The sequence below is a fragment of the Pectinophora gossypiella genome, chromosome 8, assembly GCF_024362695.1.
Source record: "Pectinophora gossypiella chromosome 8, ilPecGoss1.1, whole genome shotgun sequence".
In the NCBI taxonomy this organism is placed as follows: domain Eukaryota; kingdom Metazoa; phylum Arthropoda; class Insecta; order Lepidoptera; family Gelechiidae; genus Pectinophora; species Pectinophora gossypiella.
Window position 1 is genome coordinate 2,072,829 of NC_065411.1, and position 18,578 is coordinate 2,091,406.

Here is an 18,578-nt window from a genome sequence, read left to right on the forward strand (position 1 = left end):
TTTATTATCAAAAACAATTAAACAAAAACAGGGCTCCTAAGTCTAACCACATTTGTTCTTACGATGAATTAAGTAGGATTTCTAGATAATTAAAACGGGTTCTTACCGCGTTTAAAGTAGGGATATGAGACTCCCGATATTTCGACACTGTTGCAAGTGCCATGATCACGGGATGACTGATGAGATTGGAGTGGACAAGTCAGTTATCCCGTGATCATGGCACTTGCAACAGTGTTGAAATATCGGGAGTCTCATATCCCTACTTTAAACGCGGTAAGAGGCCGTTATTATGTGTTTTAATTATGATAATAACCGCATAAACTTAAAACTAGGATTTCTAGGTTAATGTGGGCCCCGACGCATGAGCTTAGTTTGTCCCTGGCCAGACACTTCACCATAGAGGCGGTTCAGGAAGCTTATGAAACAAAAACCTGCAGCGCAGCGCCGGCTTAAGTAATGTTTTGTCACATAATTGTCGTAACGACGTAACTTAATTCGCAGTAATTATGTTTGTTGAGGTTTCGTACTTAATGTGGTTAGCCTCATTTCTGTAGGAATGACATTTACATCAAATTATTAACGCAGTTTGATTGTTATCACGTTAACTTAAGTGTCACAATTCTTAATTTTATTAAGTAACTAGCGACCCGCCCCGGTTTCGCTCGGGTGCAATGCTAAGAAAAAAATTAAATTATTTTCGAGATCACATTGAAAACCTCAAAAATAACAGTATTTCTTCACTATTTAATGGATGTTATTATATATATATAAACCTTCCTCTTGAATCACTCTATCTAATAAAAAAACCGCATCAAATTGCGTAGTTTTAAAGATTTAAGCGTACATAGGGACAGAAAAAGAGACTTTCTTTTATACTATGTACCTAGTGATTTCAGTAGGTACGTATTAACATCAAATAAAAAACAGAATTGCCATCAATCAATCAATTTTCCTTTTTTTCATGTGATTTATTGCCTGCCGTGATAGCCCTGTTGAGACAATCTATACTTATAATAAATCTCTAGAGAGGTCAATTCTGTACATTAAATATATTTTCAAAATAACTATCAGGGGGTGATAAGTGATCAATACTGATGCCAAAAATGCAATCAGTAAAATTTTTGTCTGTCTGTCTGTCTTTCTGTCTGTCTGTCTGTCTGTCTGTCTGTCTGTATGTTCCTTATAGAAACAAAAACTACTAGACGGATTTTAATGAAACTTGGTACAATTATTCTTCATACTCCTGGGCAGGTTATAGTATACTTTTCATCACGCTACAATCAATAGGAGCAGAGTAGTGAAGGGAAATTTTGGGAAAACGGGAGAAGTTACTCCATTTTTTAAGCTTCCGTCACGTGAGCAGCCTTAATGGTTAAAGTTACATAGAAATCATGTATGACGGAAATATCTTCCAAATATATAAAAGGAGAAACTGACTGACTGACATATCAACGCACAGCCTAAACGGCTAAACGTAGGCACTTGAAAGGGAGGAACGTAGCTTAGTTACCATAAAGGTGCACTAAGAAAGGAATTCCCGAAATTCCTACGGGAACGGGAATTAGCGGGAAAATTCTTTTGTATGAAAAATCTAAACCACTCAAGCTAGACGTTTGAAATTTGACATACAGGTACCTTAGATACCGTAAAGGTGTACTAAGAAAGGAATTCCCGAAATTCTCACGGGAACGGCAATTAGCGGGAAAATCCTTTTGTATGAAAAATCTAAACCACTCAAGTTAGACGTTTGAAATTTGGCATGCAGGTACCATAGGTACCGTAGAGGTGCACTAAGAAAGGAATTCCCAAAATTCTCACGGGAACGGGAATTAGCGGGAAAATCCTTTTGTATGAAAAATCTAAACCACTCAAGATAGACGTTTTAAATTTGACATGCAGATACCTTAGGTACCGTAGAAGTGCATTAAGAAAGGAATTCCCGAAATTCCCACGAGAACGGGAATTAGCGGAAAAATCCTTTTGTATGAAAAATCTAAACCACTCAAGTTAGACGTTTGAAATTTGGCATGCAGGTACCTTAGGTACCTTAGAGGTGCACTAAGAAAGGAATTTCCGAAATTCCCACGGGAACGGGAATTAGCGGGAAAATCCTTTTGTATGAAAAATCTAAACCACTCAAGTTAGACGTGTGAAATTTGGCATGCAGGTACTTTAGTAAACTTAAAGCTTAGTTGCAACAGAATATTACTAAATTACCACGGGAACGGTAGTTAGCGGGAAAAAACATTTGTATGAAAAAATCAAATCTAAATAAAAGGAGAAACTGACTGACTCAGTGACTGACATATCAACGCACAGCCTGAACGGCTAAACGTAGGCATTTGAAATTTGGAAGGGACGTAGCTTAGGTACCGCAGAGGTGCACTAAGAAAGGAATTCCCGGAATTTCCACGGGAACGGAAATTAGCGGGAAAATCCTTTTGTATGAAAAATCTAAACCGCTTAAGTTAGACGCTTGAAATTTGGCATACAGGTACCTTAGTTAACTTAAAGCTTAGTTGCAACAGGATATTGCAAAATTCCCACGGAAACGGGAGTTAGCGGGAAAAAAACATTTGTATGAAAAAATCGAAACCGCGTAAGATAGATGTTTTCATTTCAATTCAATTCGCAATTATTTATTGCATTCCATGTAGTACAATGGGGTGTTACATAGGCATAGGAACTAAAACATGGACCCTGTAGGGCACAGCAACGTTGAAGGGAAGAGAAGAAGTGTGTATTAAAATTAAAACTCAATGAACAATCAATTAAAAAAAAAACAATTCAATCAATTGATTCAATCTAGCATGCATGCATACCTTAGTAAATATAAAGTTTATTTATGGCCGTATTTTGAAAAATGGGAGTTATGGGGAAAAAATTGTATGAAAAAATCTAAACTGCATAAGTTAGATGCTTGAAATTTGATATGCACTCCCACACAGACAAAGATCTCTCTTTTATAACACGCCACGCGGACGAAGTCGCGGGCAAAAGCTAGTGTAAGAATAATTCTTATATGGAATGTCCTGGGTACCAGTAATTTGCGAATAGTGATGTAATGTTCCCGTTATAAAAACTCTTTAGCATATTGGCTGCTATTCTTTATCAAATTGTTCTTTCTTGTACTCCAGAGTACCCTTATCTGCCTAAAGGTTACGTAATAAATTTATTTTTACATAATAAGTTTTGCGTCTTTTTACTGCCGGGAACATTCACAAAGTGGGCACGTTTCCGGGAACGGCATATAACTGGGCGCAAACCTTAACTGTTTGTTTCTTGAAAGTGTAACTATGAAGAAGGAATACAAAGTAAAACTCTTTATTCCACTTTTTACACTCAAATCAAACATTAAAATAAACAAGTATAACGAGCCGAAAAAGGTCAATAGGTCATTCTTAAGGACAGAAAAAGTCAAAATGAAATAATATCCAATTAACTTTAAAATTCTTAAATTAAATCTTTTTATTGCAAATACAGTATGTACTTTCATTCGTCAACGTTCCCAGGCACATTAAGAAGTTTCATTTTTTTATTATAATTGCAGCATTTACGAGTTAATTTTTATGACTTGTAATGAAAGCCTTTTATAAGGTATTAAAAATCTACCGAGATATAAAAGGAAAAATGTGTAAATTATATTATTATTTATTTAAATGAAATATAATTTATAAAATTTTATAAAATTAATTTTATTCTTTTGAATAACAGCTTTTTTTTTCGCTGTTATTTTCTGCTACTATTTGTTTTACTCGTCATACGTTCAAAATCAAATCAAATACACTTTATTGCACGGAACTTTCCTGCCGCCTTTACTAGATTCTTTTCTTTGTTACCTTCTAGATTTGTACTGTATTTAACTCTTTTTACTTCAGTGCTATAATATCGTATATTGTATTGTATGTACTCTATATTATTGCAAAGAAATAGTTCGTTATTTAACGTTACGTCGCCGGTTTTGCTTCACATGTTCTGATGCAAATCTAAGGAACTATTAACGTTTATTTCCTAGTTTGAACATTCCATTCCGCGACCTTGCAAGGTAGAATTATATCTTTCACTGTATTGCAACTGGTAGAAAACGTTTCACAAACTGTTAGAAGTAATGACTAGTTGAAATACTCAAGCACGTTGTTCCATTGAGAGTTATTTTAATAATAATAAAAATATGTATATACATAGTGTTAGATATATAAAAAAAATAATGTTTATTTCTCTCACTAGCTTAGAACTTGAGTACATTATCCAATGAATACGGGTACAGATTAATAAAGCAGGCGAGAGACTGGTGTCTGTGATAGGCGTAAGCCTGTGTTACAGATCACCAGGCCCCAACCTTCGGACATTACGGAATAGATAATAAGCTTATACAGCTAGCTAATACTTTAAACGAGAAAGAACATTTTATACAAGAAAAATAAAATAGAAAAGAAGAAAAAGTAAAATAAAATATAAGCTAATTATGTGTATAAAAGAATCAATCGATCTTATATCGACTGATACATAGCTATGCTCATAAACGTCACAACACTAGCTTACGTACTTTGACAGATCTAATTAATTGTTAAAGACGATTGTAGGTGTTATTATTGATGTATAAACACTAATTGTATTGAACTGGTTATTCTGTTTAATAATAGATATTCCACTTGATATTAACTCGGAATCATGAGCTGAATCACCCCCTATATTATTCGTTACGATGTTACTAACACCTTGCATAATGTCAATACACATGAGACTGAAAATTGGTTTTTGATGACTTACAACTGTGTCTACCTCACAAAATGTAACTGATATTCAATACTAATGACCACTATAAAACGGTGATTTCCCAGAAATATTATCATATTGGGAACTGAAGTATATGAAATTCTAAATGACACAAAACATGAAAAGTGATTTCATGAAATTAGTTCTTGATGATGTACGCAAATGTGACCACTACCTTGCTATGCTACCCCTAAAAACTTAAAACTATGGGCGCAATTGTGAACATAATTATATGCACACATAATTACATTACTAAACTATACTTACACAATAAACAGATGAACGGTACAGATTAAGAAAAGTTTTCATTTGCATATTAGTATGCGTAATCTATAAACTTTTGAAACGAATAAGTTTATAATGTGTAAAACAAAACTTTTTGCTCATATTTACTTACTTGTGTAACAGGTTTTATTTTTTTAGAATAAGAAGTTTTTAATAAATGTTTATTTCATAAATGGAATTTTAGCAAGTGTTTTGTTTTCGGCGCGTCACCGTCAGTTGCGTTTCGGAAGCTCAACGAATTTGAATTTAGAATGCCTAATTTATTAGTGATGGCCAACTAACCAATTTCATGGTTACGTCGAATGAATCCGCTCTTTGTTTTAATTTAATTAAGTAATGAATTTAATTTTAAAATGTTCATTTTGTCAGTTCTTTTCATAACGATAAGTTCTTTGAGTTAGTCTGATAACCTGTCACCAATGGTTTATATCATTTTAGAATTAATTGATCATAATTTGCTTAGCGTGATCCCGTTCTTTACGAGTATAGAGTCCGCTTACATAACATGAAGATTTGATAGGTCCGGTTTTAAAGAGGCATATTAGAGGGTTAAAGATAAATTATACTTTATTTTCTTTTCTTTTTGTTTCCTTTTTTCATTCAATGTTTATTTTTGTTGTATTAGTTTGTATATTGTTCAATCAATCAATCAATCAATAATACTTTATTGCACAACGACATATACAAAGGACATAAACATACGAATAAAAACATAAGTACAATAGGCGGCCTTATTGCTAAATAGCAATTTCTGCCAGGCAACCTTAGGGTGAAAGAAGTTAATGCATTGGAGCACGGGCTGGTGCAATAAACATATAATGACACGAACAATAATAAAAAGAAAAATAAAATAAGAAAATAGTAATAATAAATAATATATAAATATAAATAATATATTGTTTTCTCGTCATACAACGCATTGGGCCATACTGTACGTAATGTTGTATGTACTTTAATAAATAAATAAATAAAATGCTAATCTAGAACCAGAATCCAGTCTTAGAAATCAATCTCATTAACTTTCAATTCGTAGAATAAGTGTTCCAAACAATATTTTTTTTTAAAACGAAATTTTGCTTTTCGGTTGTTTATTCATTTCTCCGTTTATTGAAAACAATATTGTACAATTATGTTACTATTGGTTTTAAGGTATGAGGAATATTCATGGACTTTTAAATTGTTATAATAAATGTTGGTATGCATTTTGATTGACACTTGATCTAAGCACACGTTTTATTGTTCCGCATAGACATGTCATAGACGGTTTGTTTGTTTTCCGGCTAAGTACTTAATACCATTTGCGACGAATTCACAATAAGTTACGTTAAAAAATTGATTTATTTTGGGCATTTGCGACTTCTAGATAGAAGTCTGTATGCTATCACATACTATATATTATCATGTTTCAACATGAAGCTTCCATTAAAAAGCGTTTAAAGAATGATTAATTTGATCATTCCATATTTTACAACAGCTTACAATCACTCACGATTCTCCATAAAAGACATTAAAGACTATGAAATTCACTATCACAGTTTAAAGTCGATATAAAAATATCTGTATCAAATCGTAATGGTTTTAACGTAAGTACTTTATCACCTGCCCTTGGCACTAAAAACTTGAACTACTTATTAATTGTTTTTTCGTGATATTTGCTCAATCATTAGTTGTAATGGTAGAAATTGCAGTCGATCGAAAGTGTTAGAGTTGAGTTGAATCGATTGTATGATGATCTCTTAAGACTAAGGTCATAGTTATGATTCGCTTTCTTGTAGGTACCATTCTATACTTTCAGAAGTTGTAGGCAATAATAATTAGGTAAGCGGATCCTGTGGAAATCTGAACCCGGTGTATGACTTATTTTATTGTTCTATTGAGGGAAAAAATATTGCTATTCGAAAAAGTCAGGTAATTCGGTGAACGGTTATATTAATTCTATGTATGGACTGCCGTGTTTAGGTAAATATGCTTACCCCATTTCCGACCCACTCATATAACATAGACAATGAGTTACCAACCTGACACTTAAACGTTAAATTATTATCATTATTTATTTTATGATACCAGCAGTGGCTGTAAGAAATAATATAACTGGTATATAAATAAGTAGCATGAAAACTGCGCCTAAAACAACTTATTCCAAATGCGTAATCACTGCTATATCAAACAGTTACCATAAATACACCAAATTACTAAATTACGCTTTACCTAAACTTACAGCCCACGACTCTACAATTTGGTCGTCATAACATTTTACGATATTCAATCAAAAATTCAAACTACAAAGAAAAATCACAGTTCGAACACATGAACATGGAGTTCTTGTCCTTACCAAGACTAGCTGGCCTTGCCCACTGCGCGTGCGGCTTTCAACATACTCCGTTACCCAACTTGGCTACTGCACCAACTTACGGCAAACCACTCCACAAACCTCAACCACCCAATAAACTTACAAATGCGAGGGAAGTGGTCGAAATGTCGGAGCTCAAAACAAAATGGACGAGTATTTAGCACCAATATTGAACGAGCTATCTAGTTTTACGATAATTCTCGATCATTCCAAAGAGACTGGGATCTAGTTTGAGTGGTCGTTCGAATATAGAATTGTCGCGAATAACGAAGTTAAAATCAGAATAGAATAGGACTGGCCGTGATAAAATTAATGACGTTAACGAATTATGAAATCAATAATGTTACTTGACTACAGACTCTTCTAGTCGAGTTAATAAAGCAGGAGCTTTCTAACTTCTTATTTTTATATTATAAAATATATTCTAAAAATTTCAATAATAAATAAATAAATTAAATAATACATTTTAATTTCTTCTTATTTTTTCAATGGAATTTGTAGGAAATTATTAAATAGCGTAGTGACGTCATCAATAAACGCGGTCGGACGTCGTACTAAGTATTCGTTAGGTACATAATTCTTAATTTAAATTCGAAAATAAGTCAAAAAGAATAAATAAATTTAGTTTTGGTCATCTTATCAACATTTTACAATTTATCTTTGTCCTAAGCATTTGGGCTATTCCAGCATATATAATAATTGCTTCGGCCCCACACACGCCTTCCAAAAGTCCGGGAATCCATAGGTCCGAGGAATGGAAACGACATACAAATAATAATAATATCTTTATTTTCAGAATCAAAACCCGTAGTACATAATGACAAATTACAATTAAGTACATTAAAATAAATTAAGATACAATAACATAAAAGTAAAATTGTAAAATTTAAATTGTCAATAAAAATAAGATTGTAAATTGATGTGTATGTGTGCGTGCATACCACTACCACATGTTTGCTTTGTATGACAGTAATAAACTAGCGGTGCCACTAAACGGTTGTTTCATTTCTATTGTATACAACAGCTGGCGACGAAGTGCGTTATCTACCCTCGCGTAAAAAAAAAAAAAAAAATATATATAAAAAAATGACTAATTTTATCGGAAATATCTCTAATTTCGATCATAATGTGCAAGAGTGGCAGATATTTTACGGACGTTTTGAACAGTTTGTGAAAATAAACAACATCAATGATGGGAATCGAGGTGCATTGTTATTGACATTGTTATCCGACGATACCTACCGTTTGGCACGGAATTTGGTACATCCTGATAAGTTGGAGGATGTCAAATTCGACGAGCTAGTTAAGAAGCTAAGCAGTCATTTCACACCGAAGCGGAGTGTATTCGCTGACAGAGCGAATTTTTACGCGGCGACACGGGGTACGGGAGAAAGCGTCGAAGATTGGGTTGCGCGACTGCGCGGGCTCATCGTACATTGCGAGTTCGGCAGCGCATTGGAATCTCATCTACTCGATAGATTCGTGCTGGGCATGAATGCGGGTCCCGAGCGGGACCGACTATTCGAGTTGGACGCAACTACGTGCACCTTCGCGAAGGCGGTGGAAGTGGCGCAGCAGATGTCGTGTGCGCGGCTCGCGCGGGCCCAGCCCGGCGCCGGCGCCGCGGGTCTGAACGTCAAGGAGGAACCGGTGTACCGGGTCAGCGGAGCGAAGGGTGACGTCGACCGATCAAAAGGAGTACACCGTTGTTCTGTATGCGGATTAAAAAATCATGACGCGGCTAAGTGTCGGTTTAAAAATTATCGTTGTCAAGTGTGTGGTGAAATAGGTCATCTTAAAAAAGTGTGCAGTGGTAAAAAATCGATAAATTCGCGTATACATAATATCAATTCCGTTCCGGAAAATTCTGAGAAGAGCGAGTGCGACAATTGCAAGGAGTGTCAAGTATTTAATCTAAGGTATGTGGACTACTCCCCAATTATTTTAGATGTTAAAGTTAATAATGTTACATTACAAATGGAACTAGATTCTGGCTCGGGGACAACAGTTATATCTGAGAAATTGTATAAGACACATTTTTCCAATATGCCGTTAAATGACGGTGATTTGAAAATGTGTTTGTATAATGGTCATAGAATCTCGCCCGTTGGATTCTTTGTTTCGACTATTAATTATTTAAACAGGACAGAAAGTTTGAAAATCTATGTAGTAAAAAATGGAGGACCACCTTTATTAGGGCGAGACTTTATGACTAAATTTAAATTAGGTTTTATATCAGATGTAAACATTTTTTATACCGGTCAGTGCGAGGGAGAGGTACAGCAGTTGTTGCATGATTACTCGACGTTATTTACGGATGAGTTAGGACGATTTAATAAATTTTATGTCGAATTAAAACTTAAAGACGACGCGACGCCTAAATTTTATAAGCCGCGCTCAGTACCTTTTGCCCTTAAAGATCGAGTTGACAAGGAAATATGTCGACTAGTAGAACTAGGAATATTGTTGCCGGTTGAATATTCAAAATATGCTACTCCTATTGTTCCTGTTTTAAAGGAGAATGGCAAGGTGAGAATCGCGGGAGATTTTTCGATTACTTTAAATAAAGATTTAAAAATCGAAAAGTACCCCATGCCACGCGTTGAAGAAGTATTCGCCAAATTATGCGGCGGAGAACATTATTCGAAGCTGGACTTAAGCAACGCGTACAATCAGTTTGTTTTGTCGGAGTCATCGCAAGAACTAACTACGATTAGTACTACAAAAGGTTTATTCAAATACACCCGTCTGGTGTATGGGCTAGCGAATGCTCCCGCTATTTTTCAACGCGCCATGGAGTCATTATTAGTTGGTATTGATGGAGTTAGCTGTTGGTTGGACGACATTTGTATAACGGGCCCCACAAAAGAAGTCCATTTGAACCGGTTACGTAAAGTCTTAAGCCGATTATTCGAAGCCGGCCTAAAGTTACAAAAAGAAAAATGTGAATTTTTTAAAGATAATGTAACTTATTTAGGTTATATTATAAGCAAGGAGACGGCCAATGATAACGTTTTACTGACTGTTATGAAATATATGACTCACGGGTGGCCGCGCAAAATAAATTGTCGTGCGATCGCACCGTATTTTTATTGCAAGACGGACTTAGAAGTCGATAACGGTTGTCTTTTCCGTGGGCATCGAATTGTGATTCCCTCAATATTTAGAGATCAAATGTTAAAGGAATTACACTCAGGACATTTCGGCGTGGTTAAAACAAAAAGTGCAGCGCGAGCTAGAATGTGGTGGCCGGCGATAGATAAGGACATTGAGCGCTGGGTGGGGGCGTGCGGCGCGTGCGCAGCGCACCGTAGTGCGCCGCCGCGCGCGCCGCCCGCGCCCTGGCCGCGCCCCGCCGCGCCCTGGCAACGTCTGCACATTGACTACATGACCATAGCCGATCGAGTGTATTTGATTGTTATAGACGCGTACAGTAAATGGCTAGAGTGTTTATGCATGGACTGCGGTACCTCAACTCGAGCGTTGATCGGAAAATTAAAGGATTTATTTTCTAGATTTGGCATTCCGTCAGCGATCGTATCGGACAATGACGTAAAAATTAAATCCTTAGAATTTGAAAACTTTTGTATGAGTAACGGTATTCGGTATGTCACATCACCCATTTACCACCCTGCTAGTAATGGACAAGCGGAAAATTCCGTAAAAACCTGTAAAAAAATGATAAAATGTATTTTAAATGAAAATTTATCAAAACAAATTATTCATGAAAAGTTACTAGGATTTTTATTAGATTATCGCAATACAAACCATTGTTCCACAGGTGTTTCTCCAGCCAAACTTATGTTTGGACGTGACTTAAAGACAAGACTAGACTTAGTATTACCTAGGTCGCATTGCAATAATAAAAATGAATGTGATAATAATGTAGATAAGTCAAGTAACAGTAGACAGTTTAACGTAGGGGAGTTAGTATGGTCACGATGGTTTATTGCGAGGAAGGAGATATGGAAGTTAGGAAAAATAGAAAGAAAAATTGGTAACAGAATGTACGATGTTTTTGTTAAGGAATATAATGTTAGTTGTAAACGTCATATAGACCAGTTACGGAAATATACAGGTGATTTAAAGGATAATGAAAATGATTTTCGTAATGTAAGTGGCGAGGCGGGCGCGCCGTGCCTGCCGCCGGCAGCCGCGCCGGCGCCGCCGCCGCCATGCGCGCCGGCTGAGCCTGCGCCGCCGACACCGCCGCTCGCTCCTCCTACTCACCTACAAACTGACCCCTTACAGTCGCAGCGTGACGAATCTTCGAACGTGGTTCGATGTGATGAGGAGGAGGGAGAAGATGAGTGGGCCGAAGCGCATGAGCGTAATGACGTTGTAGATACTAGGGTACCTATAGCGGAAGTTGAACAAAGTGTGTCTGAAACTATGACGAACGAGCCACATAACCCACCGTCTGATGATATTAGACCAAACGTACATGATGAGGAGGGTTCGTCGCCCGGTCGTCGTCAGTTAAGACCTAGACTAAAGAAATTAGATTATAAGAAGTATTTTTAATAGTTGTATTTTTATTGTCACCAGGTTTCCAAATTAAGGTCGAAGGAGTGATGTGTATGTGTGCGTGCATACCACTACCACATGTTTGCTTTGTATGACAGTAATAAACTAGCGGTGCCACTAAACGGTTGTTTCATTTCTATAATTAACATTCAAACATAAAATTACACAACAGACAAGCATGCATTTAACAGATATAACAAATGTTATGAAATGACGATAGCAACTTATTATCATTCAATTCACACGACGTCTTGATATAATTACTTGTACATTTAAGTTTCAAGGTAATTAAAGATGGCCTATATCAGTTTTATACCATTACTCGTTTAGTAAGGTTGTCGAGGTGAGCTTAATTGAGGTGGCGAGCATAAATAAATATCGCCCACGTCCATGTCGCAATAACTCTTTTGACAAATCGAAACAAAATTTCATTAAATGACAAAATATGTTAATGCGACAGGGTTCTAAAGCAAACACATTTCCAAACGTGACTGTACCTACCATATTGTACCATATTGTGACTTACCAGAGTTCATTATAGTTATATTTATATAGCCCTGCTTAAAACGATCCTCATTTCACTTTTAAATTGTTAAGACGTGTTCTTCGTACGTGATCAGTGAGCTTAGAAACTTTGGGAGTGAAAAGAGAGCACAAAATATGACAGTAAATTGCGTAAGGAAAGATTTCGTAACATACCATAAGCTCACGACTACAACCCAACCGAGGTAGTCAGAGGTAAATCCATCGGAAGATGAACGAAGTATCCATGCTTCACCGTCGCGTCGTCTTTTAGACCAACGTGATAGGTGGTGAGTGTCTTCGCGGTCTATAATGGTTAAGACAACTGAAAATAACGGAAAATAATCAAAGTAAATTTCACCTCTGTAGGTGAAGTTTGAATTTTGTTTACGTGAAACTGTTCTCACAGAAGTTTTATGTATATATATTTATAATCTTATTTACATAGTTTATATAATAATAAGCGTTGGTGACAGTTGTTACCATGACATTTATTTATTTTAATTATAATTAATTATTACTTTGCATTGATTTAAATTGCCTATTACGAAATTCATCTTATATTATGACAATTATGATTATTAAAAATGTAGTAAAATAATAATATTGATTTATTTTAATACATAAATTATTTATTTTTTATTTGAAATAATTTTAATTCCAATTTCTTATTTTTCTAATGTACATTTTATTTCGTTTCAGGTATGTTCATCAGATATAATTTGTCTATTAATAAGAAAGAGGATCGTGAGTTGGTGAGTCAATTTATAACTTAGGCACCGATGAATGGTGTTTAGACACGACAGTTACGAAAGTTATATTTTTTGGAGACATGTCTCATATATGCGTTTTTTTTATTCGCTCCCCGTCCAGTAAAGAAAAAGAAAGTTTACCATTAAGTTACGAATGAGAAAATCAATAGGTAGTAATTACTACTTGCTTATAGGTATTTAATATTCATGATTATAATCTTACGTAAAGTGTTATTGGCCATCTTATTTCCTTATTACGTGCAGATATTCATTTTAGATTTTAATGCGTTTAGGAAGTATGTGGCCTAAGCTGTATTGTACTGGTTTTCCCTTCGCGGGTTTTCAGGCAGACACTCGCTTCTTTAAAAAACCAAACCTGTCAAATCTTCAGATTAAGTAAGTGGATGGTAAAAAGCGGTATAACCGTATGGAGATGATGATATACTAAAGATTTGAATAGGCTTAGTGTGATTTTCAATTTATTTATAACAACAATCGTGTCATAACTTTACAGCTACTTAAACTGTCGAACAAAATTATAAAGGCGAACATACATTGCGACATTAGCAAGCGGACATTGCACACAGTCGAACCCGTAAACAGTATGCCACGATATTAGGCAACCTTATTGCAAACTATTGATGTACTCGTACATACCAAGCAGGCACAATAAGACTCCAATTGTAAGCCAAATAAGGACCATAATTACTTCACCAAATTGTTTCACGAATGCAAATGTATATTTGTTTCTCGGACTTATGTTAGCAAAGTTTGTCTCTGAGTTTGTGTAGTTGAGTTTTAGGTTATTGTTTTAGTTTTAAGGTTTTTTTACTGTCGTGTGGGTTGTGAAGTGGATTACCAACCTCAGCAACCGGCCCCTGACATGGCACTTCTAACGACCACGTACTTCAGTACCTAAGTAGTAACCGGGACCAACGGCTTGACGGGCCTACCGAAGCACGGATCATCTTACTTTGGAAAAATCAGGTGATCAGCCTGTGATGTCCTAACTGTGATTTTTGTGATATGTCCCCCCCGAGATTCGCATCCGTGACCTCTATGAGTCTATTGTACATTAGTAATTCAGAGCATGCTTGATTAAAACTGAAAGCAGACCTAAATTCTTCCGCATCTAGTGAGGATAATTCTGATGACGTTATCATTATATTTTTCAAAATTATCCAAACAAAAACGACCTTGTCTGTTTTATGATATTTTTGGCATAGATGTTAATAGCACGAAATAGAACTGAAACAAATATTAGGCAAATAGTATGGTTAATATCTAACTAGGGCTTCGCTCGGGTGCAACTCTGAGGAAAAAATGAAATTATTTACGACATCACATTAAAAACCTCAAAAATAACAGGATTATTCCACTATTTAATTGATGTTATTATACACATAACCCTTCCCCTTGAATCACTCTATCTATTTAAAAAAACCGCATCAAAATATGTTGCGTAGTTTTAAAGATTTAAGCGTACATAGGGATATAGGGACAGAAAAAGCGACTTTGTTTTATACTATGTAATGATATTTCTTATATACAAATAAAAAATACTAACCTAGTTGAATTATCAAGTGGAATGCACTTTCACTGGCACACTGACGTGATTTAGAGACAAAAAACCGCCATTCTTTAGTTCTTCTTCTATCGTGTGGGTTGTGAGGTGGATTAACAACCTCAGCAACCCTGTTGTCAGGGTTATTATTGAGCCGCCAAATGCCCCTGACGGCACTCAAACGATGACTCACATCAGTAAATAGTAACCAGGGCTAACGGCTTAACGTGCCTTCCGAAGATCATCTTACTTTCAGTCAACCAGCCTTTACAGTTTGGATATTACTATCCAAACTACCAAACTAGGGATCACGAAGTGATGTTTGTGATATTGGGGACATATCACAAACATCACTTTTTTCGTCACGGGATTCGAACCCGGGACCTCCGGATCGTGAGCCCAACGCTCATCCACTGGACCACAGAGGCCGTTCTTTCTTTAGTGAACTCTTATCTAGTGTGGTTTGTGAGTTGAATGACCGATCTCATCATTTCCATTGTCACGGTTACTCTTGAGCCACTTAATGTAATAATTACATACTTATACATTGTTTTAAGTTTACGCGGTTATTGTCATAATTAAAGCACATAATAACGGGTTCTTACCGCGTTTAAATGGGGATATGAGACTCCCAATTCCTCGCGAGCTATATGGGAGGGAGTCTACGCGGTAAGAACCCGTTATTACGCGTTTAAATGGGGATATGAGACTCCCTTCCATATAGCTCGCGAGGAATTGGGAGTCCCATATCCCCATTTAAACGCGGTAAGAACCCGTTATTATGTGCTTTAATTATTACATACTTACTTAAGTAATAGTAGTTATTGTGGTTCTGTGGTACACCGGCTTGCTTCTGCAGTAACGAACGTGGACCGCCGGTTCGAACCCCGGGACCGGACATGCACCAATGAGTTGTTAATTTCTCTTAAGTACAGTTTTCACTAACACAGTCGGCTCGACCATTCTCTCACCGTATCACGTTGGTTTAACAGAAAGCTCGGTTAGGTGAGTGTATTCAGTTCTTCTTGCGCTGGATGTACATCTGACTACCCCAAATGGGGTATAGCCGTGAGTTTGCGGTCTTTGATCTGGCCAAACTACATCATGATGTGGCCAACGAATTATATTCTATTTCATGAAATATAATCGAGCACATAATGAAATGATCAATTCTTATATCTGGTTACGACATACCTATGACTTTGGGATATAGTTATGAGCTTATGTTATGTGTTAGAATCAGAATCTTCTGATTCTGATTCTAACACATAACATACGTTGAATAAATATTCAACGTAATTATCATGGATAAACTTGTTGAAGGTCAATGTAACATTTTTGAATTTACGTCATTTCACAAGGTGTTATGGCTGAGGAGAAGAAATGACAAGAAACTGCAACAGCAACACATCTTTTAAATCAATGAGGGTACATTACAAGTTATTTAATAACTAGAGGAACACATTCAATACCAGACATTTTTATCATTTAGGTAATCGTTAATCTTATAATAGGCTTTTTTACATAAAGTAAGCTTCACGTGAGCTTTAAATTTGTTCTCTGACAAAAATATTATCTGGTATTTTATTGTAAAAACGTATACATAACCCCAAGAAAGATGACTTTAATTTACTTAATCTAGAATTTTGAACAACAATTTTATTTTTATTCCTTGTATTGTAAGTATGCCTTTCACAGTTTCTCGGAAGGAGAGATACATTTTTACGCACATACATAATGTTTTCATAAATATATTGACTTGCGACCGTCAGTATATTTATTTCTTTAAACAGCTCCCTTAAAGAGTCCCGACAATGCAGATTATAAATAGCGCGAACTGCCCTTTTTTGAATAATGAAAATAGTTTCTACATCAGCGGCTCGACCCCACAATAAAATACCGTAAGACATTATGCTGTGGAAGTAGCTGAAGTAGACAAGTCTAGCAGTGGGTACATCTGTGAGTTGTCGGATTCTTCTGACGGCATATGCTGCTGAACTTAGCTTGCCCGCTAGTGATACAATATGTGGGCCCCATTATTATTTTAGAGAACAATAATTTAAGTTATGTTATACTTATAACTTAAATTATTGTTCTTTGGACTGAGTACCCAGTTCTTCTTGCGATGGATGTACATCTGACTACCCCATTTGGAATATAGCCGAGAGCTTATGTTAAGTAAATAATAGCCGGGACCCACCGAAACTTAGTACAAAGTACTTAAAATATTTAAAGCTAAATTGAACTCTAGTTACAAATTGCAGATCCTCTCGAATTATTTCAAGGGTTCTTTAAGTAATTTTCAGTCTCAAGTGACTAGAAGTGATCAACAATACAACTTCTAGACCCCTATCTATTCTGACGGACGGATTCTGTCAACACATCGGACTGAATAGTCTAATCAGATAATTTGGCACCCGACAACGTTCGACCAATTGTGACCACTTTCATGACGTTTCTACGTGTGGAAGATCTTGAGCGAGCCAATCAGAACGCACCGTCCGCTCTCCCCTCCCACCCTACTTCTTACCTCAGTTAGTAGACAGAATTAATTCTATACATACAAAACTGTACAGCGCTATCTACAGTTTTTGTGACGACTTGGACGCTTGCCGGACGGACTGGCCGGAGTACGCACAAGACCGCGTAAAATGGAAAGAGGAAGGGGAGGCCTTTGCCCAGCAGTGGGATCTTGTAGGCTAGATTAGATTAGACATTATTCATACATAAGCTCACGCTTATTTCCAGTTGGGGTAGGCAGTGACCACGGAATTCCACTTACTACGATCCTGACACACCAATTTCGCTTCTTCAACTCTCGTTAAAGATTTCATGCATGCTTCCCGGTTAAGAGTCCTGTTGACCTGACCCTTATTTAAAACATTTTCTGATCTGATCGCGAAGAGCGCGTTGAGCGGATGAAGGATAATAGACTTGTAAAAGCGGTATATAAAGCAAAAGTTGTTGGTAGGGCTGGCAGAGGAAGACCGAGAAGGACTTACATTGACCAAATTGGAGACGTCCTTAGAAAAGATTTAATACGATCTACTCTGAACACGCGTGCGTGTATGAAGCGATTGATGAATGTGGAGAAAGCAAGAAAAGTGTGTCAGGATCGAAGCAAATGAAATTCAATAGTCTCTGCTTACCCACGGTGGGAAATAGGCGTGAGTTTATGTATGTATATGTATGTTTGTTTCATAATAGGACCTTTGTATTGACACTTTTATATTTTAATTTTTTTAAATTTTGCATGATTTATGTAATTTAAATGCACGGTAAACTATATTTTTTGTGACATCTGTCACACTGCATTTATGGCAAATAAAGAATCTTATGTTATCTTATCTTATTTGTATGTATGTATGTATGTATGTATGTATGGATCTGATCGCGATATGTACGCCTAGGCCTTCCTCTTCCAACCGTACTACTAACATTTAGGTATCCATTATCATCGATGCCGATGCTAGAGGGCGTCCTGCAGTCTCTAATCAAAATAACGACGCAAATTGTCACCTTCACTAATTGAACTTTTGCTTTAATTAAACTTCTCCAGGATCAGGTTTTAAATAAGTTTTTTGACTAATTATTTGTATCAGGTTACAAGGTAATAAGGCACTGAGTTACTTGGTGTAATTGGATCATGTTTAAAGACTTGGGAAATAGAACTATTTAGGGTTTTAATAAATATGAAGAGTTGCATTCTGTATTCTAGTGACGAAGTATATTGAAGCTGATCAAGAGATAAAGTCGTGGGTTGTACTTATCAGTTGTCACTTCTTAGTTTTTAGATGCTAGT

General features: G+C 36.1%; 2 protein-coding genes across 2 annotated transcripts in view; both read left to right on the forward strand.

The window, feature by feature from the left end:
* LOC126368858 (probable chitinase 10) overlaps positions 1–18,578 on the forward strand; it is a 149,649-nt gene that overhangs the window by 23,923 nt on the left and 107,148 nt on the right. The window lies entirely within an intron of this gene.
* On the forward strand, positions 8,335–12,050 carry LOC126368971 (uncharacterized). Its single transcript, XM_050013244.1, has 2 exons — positions 8,335–9,330; positions 11,960–12,050. The coding sequence occupies exons 1-2, from the start codon at positions 8,498–8,500 to the stop codon at positions 11,970–11,972; spliced, it is 846 nt and encodes a 281-aa protein (XP_049869201.1). The 5' UTR covers positions 8,335–8,497; the 3' UTR covers positions 11,973–12,050.